At 47.5% G+C, this 12,266-nt stretch overlaps 1 protein-coding gene across 1 annotated transcript in view; it reads right to left on the bottom strand.

Moving 5' to 3' along the window:
* LOC148506384 (uncharacterized) overlaps positions 1-10,659 on the bottom strand; it is a 75,142-nt gene extending 64,483 nt beyond the window's left edge. The window contains exon 1 of the mRNA XM_088446852.1: positions 10,567-10,659. Within this exon, the coding sequence (XP_088302978.1) occupies positions 10,567-10,654 (88 nt within the window). The 5' untranslated portion in view covers positions 10,655-10,659. The remainder of the gene's footprint in view (positions 1-10,566) is intronic.
* Between the last annotated feature and the right edge of the window lie 1,607 nt (positions 10,660-12,266).

The following is a 12,266-nucleotide window of genomic DNA, read 5'->3' as shown; positions in this document are numbered from 1 at the left end:
ATAGGCAACATAGCAGTCTGTGCACAGGGCACACAGTGACATTGGTGTGAGTGGTGGGTGAATAGGAGAGGTTACATAGCAGTCTGTGCACAGGACACACAGTGACATTGGTGTGAGTGGTGGGTGAATAGGAGAGGTTACATAGCACTCTGTGCACAGGGCACACAGTGACATTGGTGTGAGTGGTGGGTGAATAGGAGAGGTTACATAGCACTCTGTGCACAGGGCACACAGTGACATTGGTGTGAGTGGTGGGTGAATAGGAGAGGTTACATAGCAGCCTGTGCACAGGGCACACAGTGACATTGGTGTGAGTGGTGGGTGAATAGGATAGGCTACATAGCAGTCTGTGCACAGGGCACACAGTGACATTGGTGTGAGTGGTGGGAGAATAGGATAGGCAACATAGCAGTCTGTGCACAGGGCACACAGTGACATTGGTGTGAGTGGTGGGTGAATAGGAGAGGTTACATAGCAGTCTGTGCACAGGGCACACAGTGACATTGGTGTGAGTGGTGGGTGAATAGGAGAGGTTACATAGCAGTCTGTGCACAGGGCACACAGTGACATAGGTGTGAGTGGTGGGTGAATAGGAGAGGTTACATAGCAGTCTGTGCACAGGGCACACAGTGACATTGGTGTGAGTGGTGGGTGAATAGGAGAGGTTACATAGCAGTCTGTGCACAGGGCACACAGTGACATTGGTGTGAGTGGTGGGTGAATAGGATAGGCTACATAGCAGTCTGTGCACAGGGCACACAGTGACATTGGTGTGAGTGGTGGGTGAATAGGAGAGGTTACATAGCAGCATGTGCACAGGGCACACAGTGACATTGGTGTGTGGTGGGTGAATAGGAGAGGCTACATAGCAGTCTGTGCACAGGGCACACAGTGACATTGGTGTGAGTGGTGGGTGAATAGGAGAGGTTACATAGCAGTTTGTGCACAGGGCACACAGTGACATAGGTGTGAGTCATGGGTGAATAGGAGAGGTTACATAGCAGTCTGTGCACAGGGCACACAGTGACATTGGTGTGAGTGGTGGGTGAATAGGATAGGCTACATAGCAGTCTGTGCACAGGGCACACAGTGACATTGGTGTGGGTGGTGGGTGAATAGGAGAGGTTACATAGCAGCATGTGCACAGGGCACACAGTGACATTGGTGTGTGGTGGGTGAATAGGAGAGGCTACATAGCAGTCTGTGCACAGGGCACACAGTGACATAGGTGTGAGTGGTGGGTGAATAGGAGAGGCTACATAGCAGTCTGCACAGGGCACACAGTGACATTGGTGTGAGTGGTGGGTGAATAGAATAGGCTACATAGCAGTCTGTGCACAGGGCACACAGTGACATTGGTGTGAGTGGTGGGTGAATAGGAGAGGTTACATAGCAGTCTGTGCACAGGGCACACAGTGACATTGGTGTGAGTGGTGGGTGAATAGGATAGGCTACATAGTAGTCTGTGCACAGGGCACACAGTGACATTGGTGTGAGTGGTGGGTGAATAGGATCGGTTACATAGCAGTCTGTGTACGGGGCACACAGTGACATTGGTGTGAGTGGTGGGTGAAAAGGATAGGCTACATAGAAGTCTGTGCATAGGGCACACATTGACATTGGTGTGAGTGGTGGGTGAATAGGAGAGGTTACATAGCAGTCTGTGCACAGGGCACACAGTGACATTAGTGTGTGGTGGGTGAATAGGAGAGGTTACATAGCAGTATGTGCACAGGGCACACAGTGACACTGGTGTGAGTGGTGGTGAATAGGAGAGGCTACACAGCAGTCTGAGCACAGGGCACACAGTGACATTGGTGTGAGTGGTGGGTGAATAGGAGAGGTTACATAGCAGTCTGTGCACAGGACACACAGTGACATTGGTGTGTGGTGGGTGAATAGGAGAGGTTACATAGCAGTCTGTGCACAGGGCACACAGTGACATTGATGTGAGAGGTGGGTGAATAGGAGAGTTACATAGCAGTTTGTGCGCAGGGCACACAGTGACATTGGAGTGAGTGGTGGGTGAATAGGAGAGGTTACATAGCAGTCTGTGCACAGGGCACACGGTGACATTGGTGTGAGTGGTGGGTGAATAGGAGAGGTTACATAGCAGTCTGTGCACAGGGCACACAGTGACATAGGTGTGAGTGGTGGGTGAATAGGAGAGGTTACATAGCAGTCTGTGCACAGGGCACACAGTGACATTGGTGTGAGTGGTGGGTGAATAGGAGAGGTTACACAGCAGTCTGTGCACAGGGCACACAATGACATTGGTGTGAGAGGTGGGTGAATAGGAGATGTTACATAGCAGTCTGTGCGCAGGGCACACAGTGACATTGGTGTGAGAGGTGGGTGAATAGGAGAGTTACATAGAAGTTTATGTACAGGGCACACAGTGACATTGGTGTGAGTGGTGGGTGAATAGGAGAGGTTACACAGCGGTCTGTGCACAGGGCACAGAGTGACATTGGTGTGAGTGGTGGGTGAATAGGAGAGGTTACATAGCAGTCTGTGCGCAGGGCACACAGTGTGTGTAGGGAGAGACGTCATGCCGTGGTTTTGTGCTGTCACAAGTACTTTACTCCTCATGACTACTGATGTTTGTATTGTATATGTGTCTTATATCTTTCAATTGTTCTATAGGCTGATAAACAAATGCACTGTGTACTGCTACCAGGGCAGGTGCCGGGTTTTTCGGCACACTAAGCAAAAGCATCAGACTACCAACCCCCCCCCACCCCACCTACCCACCAAAGGTCATCACCATCTTTGTGTGTGACCCCTGCACATATCGGGCCTGATTCTGAATAGTCTGTGTGTATTTTGGCGGTGTAGCGTCTGCGACTTTATGCTAATACCACTACGAGCCCTTCCCTGGGGTACATCCGTGCGTCTGCATGTGCAAGGGCATAGACACCAACTTTCAGCATCTTCAGATGCTGAAACACTGGGTCTGATTCCGAGACGCCCGCTATTGCAGACGCGTCTTTTTGCAGAGTGGCAGCGGCGGTAATATGCAGATGCTAGTTTCAGCCTTCCCCTTGTGTACAAGCGATCGCCACTTTTAATGCCAATGGCTGGTGCAACTTTACCGGGAGTTCTGAATAGTTCACAATCAGTGCACCCTGGTGATCACTGTGGACCCTTGCACCAGCCCATGGCTAGCCCAGCGTCCCCTGAGCTCCACGTGAACATGGTCTCTCTGGCCGCGTTGACACTGGCATGTCTGCGAAACTCCCATGACACTTCACGCCACCTCCCAGGAATGCCCATGGGTTTGCCTTGCAGCTCCTAATGCCAGTAAACCCGTATGCAACAGCGTACACTCAGTGGGTTTAAGTATTTTTTTGCGCATGCTCAGTAGCAAAAGTAGCACAAAAGTCGCTCAACTCCGCCAAAATCGGCGTTGCGTTCAGTTATCGCCCACCTCTGCATCAGGACCACTGCTGTTTTTCCTGCAGTACATAGAGCAGCTGCTCACCAAGGCAATATTTTAATGAAATTGGGAAATAAACTTTGTAGTTCAGTGGTTTCCAAACTTGGTCCTCAAGGCACCCTAACCGCAGGGGCATATTTATATGGGTGCAGGATGTGTGCTGCACCGCACACTTGCACCCGTATTATACTTACCTTTCTGGAGTCCCACGTCGGTGTCAGCGCTGTAAAAACGCTGCGCCCATTTTCCTGTTGTTTTGCGCATGCGCAGTAAAGGGAAATTGGCCGCCACAGACATTATCCCGGTAACCTGCTCATGCGCTATAGACTCTACTGCCCAGAGTCTACCAGTGCGGCACTGGCCACGCTGCGCTCAGTGCGCTGCTGGACGTTGAACTGAGAGGAGGGGGCCCGTGACGGAGACTGCACACGGGCCCCCTCCTCTCTAGAAACGCCCCTGCCTAACAGTCCAGGTTTTCAGGATATCCATACTTAAGCACAGGTGACTTAATTAGTACCTCAGTCAGTTTGATTACACAGGTTGAGTCTCCCATATCCAAATATACCGAAATACGGAATTATTTTGGCTTGACTGAGATAATGAAATCTTTGATTGTTGATGGTTTAATGTACACAAACTTTGTCTAAAGCACACATTATTAAAAATAATGTATAAAATTACCTTCAGGCTGTGTGTATAAGGTGTATATGAAACATAACTGAATTTTATGTATGTACACAAACTTTGTTTGAGCCACAAAATAATTGAAAATATTGTATAAAATGACCTGCAGGCTGTGTGTATAAGGTGTATATATCACATAAATGCATTCTGTGTGTATATTGGGGTCCCATTCCCAAGATATTTCCTTATGATATGCAATTATTCCAAAATACGGAATATTCCGTTATCCAAAAAAACCCTGGTCCCAAGCATTTTGGATATCGGAGACTCAACCTGTACCATCTATTGTCAAGCATAGACATCCTCAAAACATGGACTGTTAGGGAGCCTTGAGGACCGAGCTTGGGAACCCCTGTTATAGTCATAGGCAAACACAGGGGGGTTTCCGGTTGCCTGGAAACCCCCCTCCCCAACCTACACCATGACCACAATAGAAATAGTAATATAATAGAATTTCACTAGTGCTACATGTTCTTCTCAGTATCACAAATGAAATAATTAGCACCACCTGTGGATCTTTTAACATGTCAGTTAGTAATAAATACACCTGTGCACTAACTAAGAGATCTGGAAAACATGCACTGTTAGGGATGTACTGCCATAGACCATCTATAGGCTTAATTATTAATACTGTATAATAATACACTATCCAGTGCATAACGAGCTGGATAAGTGCTGATTATGTCCTCTTCATGGACTGGCCACACTCACTCTAAAATCAGGCATTTGGAAACCCCCCTCAAGAAATCCTGCGTTTGCCACTGATAGTCTAAAAAGAAATGTATTGATTGTCGCCAAATATCCTCTCATATGTTGTTCTCCCCATGGGGCATAATTGTCACAATTTGCATATTTAATTTTTTGCGTATATTTGCAACGTAAAACCGGCAGCACAGCATCCCCCAGAGAAACCTAAGGGGGCTGCATTTACGGATAAAAATGGAGGGACAGAGGCAGATCTCTGAGATATCTGCTGCGATTCCTCCCTAGTGCATCTGGGGGATCCTTAATATTTGTGAAATATCCCGCAAATATTTAAGGATATATGTTTTGGTGCTAGTCAGCCTTCGGCAGCGCCCCCCAGATGCCGGTGCCCTAGACAGCCGCCCAAAGCTGCTAAATGGTAGCAATGACCCTAACTTCTACCACAAATAGAAAAGGGGAAGGTAGAAAGAATTAGCTACAATATTCACGTCCTGTATCAGACAGAAACAAGCATGCGGTCCTGTTTGTGTAGACACATTACCCTGTAACCACAAAGACTGCACTTGTTTACGTGGTTGTTGTTTCTCAGTTGGTTTCTGCGCTGGCTGTTGATTTCCCGTCTAATCAGTGTTTTGTCATTCTGGTGAACCGTGAGTTAATCTTCAGCGTTGTTTTCCATGAGTGTCATTTTCTCGGCTTTAGGAGTGAATGTTTGTGGAATGCAAAATAAACGGCACTATTAGAACATTCAGGTCCTGTATCAGAGGTGGACGCGGCCGTCTCTGCATCATTTAGGGATTCGCGCTCACTCGCAGTAGCAAAATATTGCTCAACTCCGTGACCTTCGGCATTAAGTGCAGCTCTGGCCCTCAGTGATTATGATGGTAATTGTACTATTAGGAGAGGGGCATAGCACATAAGCGGCATGGAGCACACATATAAATGTCGTAGGTCCTCCCAGGTCGGAGGTAAGGGGTTGTGGGTTTCTATGGAGAGAAGAGGAGGAGGGCAAAAGTGGCTGAGAGGGGAAACAAAGTAAATTTGGGCTTGGTTATAAAACCACAGTAGCCAGAGAACGTCATGTTACGGGGCTGCTGCGGAGCTAAACGCAAGTCGTCCGTAAGTGCTCCCGCATTATGCGCACTGCGCCAAATGCCTCTATTTACCCATATGCAGAGTCGTACGCTTCATTTGCTCTGTACACATCCCTGTCTGTATGGGGTGAATAACAGCGACATGAAGAGTATAGTGTAATGTAACCTATAGCGCATACTTGCCTATTATCCCGGAATGGCCGGGAGACTGCCAAAAATCAGGTGGCGCCCCCAGCTTCCCACAAGAGAGGGCAAGACTCCTGGACTCTATGCCGCCCTGTGCCGGCCCTGCCCCCTAAACTCGTGACATCATGATGTTACATCTAGGAGGCGGGGCCGCCGGGCCGGCTCCATGAAGTAAACCCGTAAGGTGGCTCTGCGGCAGTGCTCCAGGCAAACCAGGGCCGTAGCTAGGGTAGTGCGGCCGGTGCCATCGCACAGGACACCACAGGTCAGAGGGCGCTGTTTGGGCCTGACACATTTCTGTTTATTATCATTCTTGCTTGTAGCTTCCTCTTATTTCATCCCCAGCATCTCCTGGCCTCTCCTATCTCTTCCCTGGCCCTTTCCCATGAAGCCATGGCCCTTTTTTGGGTGCAGTATGTCCCTTTGAAAAATGAGGGGGGCCAATGCTCTTTCTGGCACAGGGCACCAAAAAGTCTAGTTACGGCTCTGAGGCAAACCATATGCAGGTGCCGTGCCTGGCTCCAGGGCCCTGTGTAATGGCACCGCTCACACACCGCTAGTTATGTCTCTGTCCTGGTGACGAGTAGAAACCAAGTGTACAACTGTGTAAAAGGGCGAACATGCGCATTTATGCCCGTGAACGCACTCCAGAAACACATACGCCTGATTTCCGACCCAAATCTGCATCAGGTCCTCATATGGACATAATAAGTCATCGCCACCACTGACAATCGTTATGCGCCTTGTATAGTAAAAGAGTGCGCCGTGGATATCCATTAGCGCGGTGCGGACTGCTAATAAGGACCGATCTATGCGGCGATTAGTTTAGAGCCAGGCAAGATGCAAACGATATCTCTGACCAATCTTACAATACAATCAAAATCTACATGATTGTGTTGACCACATGAAAGCACTAGACACAGATAGTATTAGGTGTCTAATAGGGGAGAAGACTGTTAGACTCCCCAGTGCTCAACAAAATACAACTAATGAGAAACAAGTAGATACAGTAAGTCTTTTATGTATAGTGTTCTAATCGATCATATTAAAATGAGCAAATAATGACATAGATGCTGACAGCTTCCAGTTGGTCCATTGGTGTATTGTGGTGGTCTCGTTCCTTTTGAGCTTTGGATTTCCAAAGTTAGATCTAATGTTATTAGCAATAGCGTATTCACACAATGACAATAGAGGACCCCTGAAACAGATGGAGCACAAGGTCTGTTTTTGGGCTGCGTCACACATGTGAGTGCCCGCTGGACGCCCCATTAAACCTTCTTGTCCTGATTTCTTTCCTACATTTTCCAAAAAGCTGGAGGGTGATAAATACTAATAGTGTGGCGATCTATGATGGGCTTCATAGTGATTCAATATTTTTCTTTGAGTTTAGGGACGTCTTCCTTTCCCTTGTAATACAAATACTGAAGTGATGTGCAGCTTGTATACAGCAAGTTTTGTATGAAATTGACAATTTAAAACTAAAGTAAAACAAGTTAAATGACTCTCAGTCATGTGTTCTATATCTGTAAGCAGGTCCATAGAGTAGCAGAAGCGTGCCAAAATGCCATCACTCAGCCTCCGGGGCCACGCCGGCGTCACTTCCACCCCAGAATGGTAGCCACAATACTAGGATAACTATCGAAAATCCATCCACCACTCGCTCCCAGCATATGCAAATTCTCCTAAGTGATGTCATGGCAGTCTATTGCACGGCAAGGCGTTAGCACGCCCACGATGTCTTGGCGTGCGATCACTTAGTGTATGCAGATGCCCACCAGCCATTCCTAAGATGCCCACTTGCGCACGTCATCTCCTGGAAGTGCATGAAACCATTGGTACATCGAGCACCATCGGATGCAATCGCAGCGCTTGAGGTTGACTATACCCTGCCGCAAGCACTGCGATCACGTCAGTGTGAAATGCAACCAGGTGACGTGTACTTTGACGCTGCCTATTAATTATGCACGCCTCTGAAACGGCGTTGAGACACTCAGGCACGCCTGCGTTCGCTCCTCCACTCCCCCGTTTCTGGTGGACTGCCCCTGTCACCACCCACAAACGGCCTCTCCTGTCACTCACTCTGCTGGGCTGTCTATGCGCAGCGAGCAATTGCTTACCGATCGTTCGCACTGGTTTGCGCACGTGCACTGCGATGCATGTGCAGAAAGCGTTCGCATCATAGCGAGCGGATCTGAATCAGCTCCCATGTGTTAATAATAAAGCTGCCCAGCATTTATGAGCTACATGCAAAAATAATAAACGTATTTGCACACCCTGGCATTGCAACATGATTTTTTCCAGGTGCAAAGTTACAGCTTTTGTTTTGGTTTTGAACCCAACTCAGAATCAGCTCCAAAATTTTTGACATATATATACGGATCATGAACTGGAAGGAACTGCAGCATCTTCCCAGCATTTATCTCAGACTCTCCACATAGGAAGATTCAGGTGTGATGTTACTCAAAGGTGGGATGCTAACTGTGAGTTGCTATTTATGACCTCCTCCTTCTGCCTATTTCCCTGTTTATACCATACACCTACTCTAATACAGAGCATGTGGTGGCAAAGAGGCTGAAAGCACTTCCTTACTTGCTACGTACAACACAAGCTTCCCAGAGACACCCAGTTGGAGGCACAAAGGGATTTTGGACATCTGACACACAGGCTATAACATTTCCCGTGATCTTCTGACTAGATGCTAACAGTGCTGTTAATTAGTGTTTATTCAGCACTAAGCAACATTACATTGCATCAAACTGGAGTAACTGACCATCTACCTGGACTCTGCAATCTGACAGAGTCCTGTCATTTCCATCTCAAAAATATTTCCAGGATCAGACCCTTTCTCACCCAGGATGCTACTAAGACCCTCATACACTCACTGGTCACCTCCAGATTGGATTACTGTAACCTCCTCCTATCTGGCCTCCCCAACTCCCATCCCTCTCCTCTCCAGTGTGTCTTCAATACTGCCACTCGACTCATCTTTCTCTCCAAATGCTCTACATCTGCCTCCCCTCTCTTACAAGCCCTCCACTGGCTCCCCTTCCCCTTCAGAACCCAATTCAAGGTTTTCACACTCCCTTACAAAGCCCTCACCCACTCCTCCCTTTTACATCTCTGACCTCATCTCCCTTCACTCTCCTGTCCGCCCTCTTCGTTCAACAAATGCACGCCGCCTCTCATGCCAACTGATTATTTCCTCCTACTCCCGCCTCCAAGATTTTGCCCGTGCTGCTCCCCACCTCTGGAACTCTCTCCCTCTCCCCATCAGACTCTCCACCTCTCTACAATCCTTCAAACGGGCTCTCAAGACCCACTACTTCATCAATGCTTTCCAGCTCTCATCCTAACTTGCTGCTACAAGCTCCCTCCTCCCTGTCTTTCCCATCTGTATCATGCCCATCTGTCTGCCCCTCCCCTTGAGAATGTAAGCTCTTGCGAGCAGGGCCCTCTACCCTCTTGTGCTTCTCCTTACTTTATGTTCATCTACTTCTTACTCACCACTAGGACACCTAACACTTGGTTGCTTATTCTCTGTTGCTTATTTGGGTGTCATGGCCACCAATGTATCAATGTATATTATCCATGTCCTTGTCCTGCATTGTATTGTATTGTACTGTATTGTACTGTAACTCACTTTTTTGGTTATGTCCTCTGTAAGGCGCTGCAAAACACTTGTGGCGCCATATAAATAAACGATAATAATAATAATTATAGGGAACCCCAGGCCTGGCCATGTGCTTCTAGATAAACTATGCATCCACTGGAGAATAAAGATAATTTCAGAACTTAATATACAGAACAACTGTCCATTAAGTTTAGGGAACCATATTTTGTTATTTGGAGGGTCCACAAATTTATTTATCTGTAATGACTGTCACACCTGGCTGGTAGGGAACCCCTCCTGTATTAAAAACTCATTGCGCTCCACACATTACTTAATTGCATCCACTATAGACATCTATTACATTTCTTAGGATTAAAACTACCAGGACAGGGTTTACTAGAGAAGGTATGCAGTCATTATGCTCGACATACAAAATGTTGACAAAGCACAACTCATGGATTCGAGTAAACAGGGAAGGGATCATCCTCAGCAGAGTGTACAGAGAGCTAAACATCATGGAATAGAGTGTACAGAGTAGGGATCATCCCGAGTAGATAATATAGACAGCTAAACATCATGGAGTAGAGTGTACAGAGAAGGGATAATTCTGAATAGATAGTACAGAGAGCTGAGCATCATGGAGTAGAGTATACAGAGAGCTGAGCATTATGGAGTAGAGTGTACAGAGAAGGATCATCCTGAGTAGAGAGTACAGAGAGCTGAGCATCATGGAGTAGAGTGTACAGAGAAGAGATCATCCTGAGTAGAGAGATCAGTGTACTATATAGAGTACAGAATCTAGAATAGGAGAATCCGTGTTAGCTGAGATGATGTGCTCCCTCTCTTACCTTCATCAGGCTCAGTGATATTCCCGATATCCTCTGGTACTTCAATGGAGGAGGTGATGCAGAAACAGAGGACGAGGAGAAGAAGCATGATCCACTAAGCCCATGCAATGTGTAAGAGAGTACAGAGGGCACCGAGCACCAGCCGCAGAGTTACAGAAGCATAAGCTTCTCAGCAACTGCTCCCCTGGGTGCCTGCACCTGCCTAGTGGGTGTGAGACAGAAGCGAGGGCTCCGAACCGCTGTAGCAGCAACTTTACTCCTCTCACCATCACAACCAGAAACTCTGAGCAGAAGCAAAAAATACATAATAAATACATGAGGGACAAAAAAAAAAGGAAGTTTACCATTTCTGTGCCAGAGGTACACTGGTGCCTGGTAAACAATATGTACATTATGTGTATTCTTCACAAAGGAAAAAAAAATCATTATAGGAAGGGACACAAAAACTAAAACTAACATTTTATTAACACTACTAGAATAGTGCATAACTATGATTATGAAAAATACAGATAAACATAGAAAAATGCAAAAAGCCAGTAATTCTTTATTACTATTCAAATTGTCTGCATAGATATCTATGGGAACTGCGACATTGTAAGACATGCCAGGCCCTGAGACTGGTCCCTGACAGCTGACGCCGTTGTCGCCTATAGGCTAAATGTTAGTAATCTTTGGATCCTTCCACTACTAAGCTTGCATGCTTGCTTACAAATGCGCGATAAGAAATTAAGCTTACTGGGGGGGAGACATGCAGCCTGTAAGACACATAGGGGTCAATCCTATTAGGTGCGATGATCTTGCGCGTGCGAGTCATCGTGGCAGTGGCCGCACATTACAGCAGCCCGGATTTGCCTAATATTGCTCGCAGCTCTATTCGAATCCAGGCTCGGATCGGGTAGCGAAGGGTGCGAGATGCGGTGCCGTTGCCGGCGTTTAAACGCCGTTGCAACGGCACATCGCACCTAATTGGATTGACCCCATAAATGCATACGGGCACAATTTTCTGGAGATGTGCAGTGTGAAATCAGGAAGGTACACTATGCTAACTGACGTAGTACACACTCTGCACCACCCCTTACTGTTTTTGTATTGAAGCACCTCCATTTTCCAAGTATTGGTGTCAAAAAGCTGAAACCAGTCAGTTAATGTGATATTACTGCCCCACCACACTGTATAAATCTGTTGATTTGCGTGTTGCATTTCTACACAGAGAGTCCACTGAGTTGTCTCACAAACTGCCTATTGAGGGGCCCATTTATTAAGGATCGTATTTTGCAATGCGATCAGGGCATGCGATCATACCGGCCGAATGTATGACCCGGCACATGCAGGAAGCCGGGCTCCGAAAAGAGCCCGTCCTTGCGATGTGGCTGGAGCGCATTCCGGGCTGCTGCGCATGCGCAGTCCCGAGGACTGCACTTGAGCGGCGCCCATTGCCGGCGGAAGGATCTGGAAGATCCCTCCGCCGGCTGAAATGCGGGTAAGTGCCCATAGGACACAGCAGCTAAAGCTATCTTCAGATGGCGTTAGCTGCTGGGGTCAATATCGGGAATGCTTCGCATTCCCGATATTGATACATTTGGCAGCATCGCATCCCCCATAGAAACCTATGGGGGAGGCGTCTGCCGGCGGCAATGGAGGGATCGCAGCAGGTATCGGGAGATACTTAGTATTTGAGGTAAACCCCACGAAAACAGGTG

The sequence above is a fragment of the Taudactylus pleione genome, unplaced genomic scaffold (assembly GCF_031769625.1).
Source record: "Taudactylus pleione unplaced genomic scaffold, aTauple2 ptg000407l, whole genome shotgun sequence".
Lineage (NCBI taxonomy): Eukaryota > Metazoa > Chordata > Amphibia > Anura > Myobatrachidae > Taudactylus > Taudactylus pleione.
This window is presented reverse-complemented; position numbering and strand designations above follow the sequence as displayed.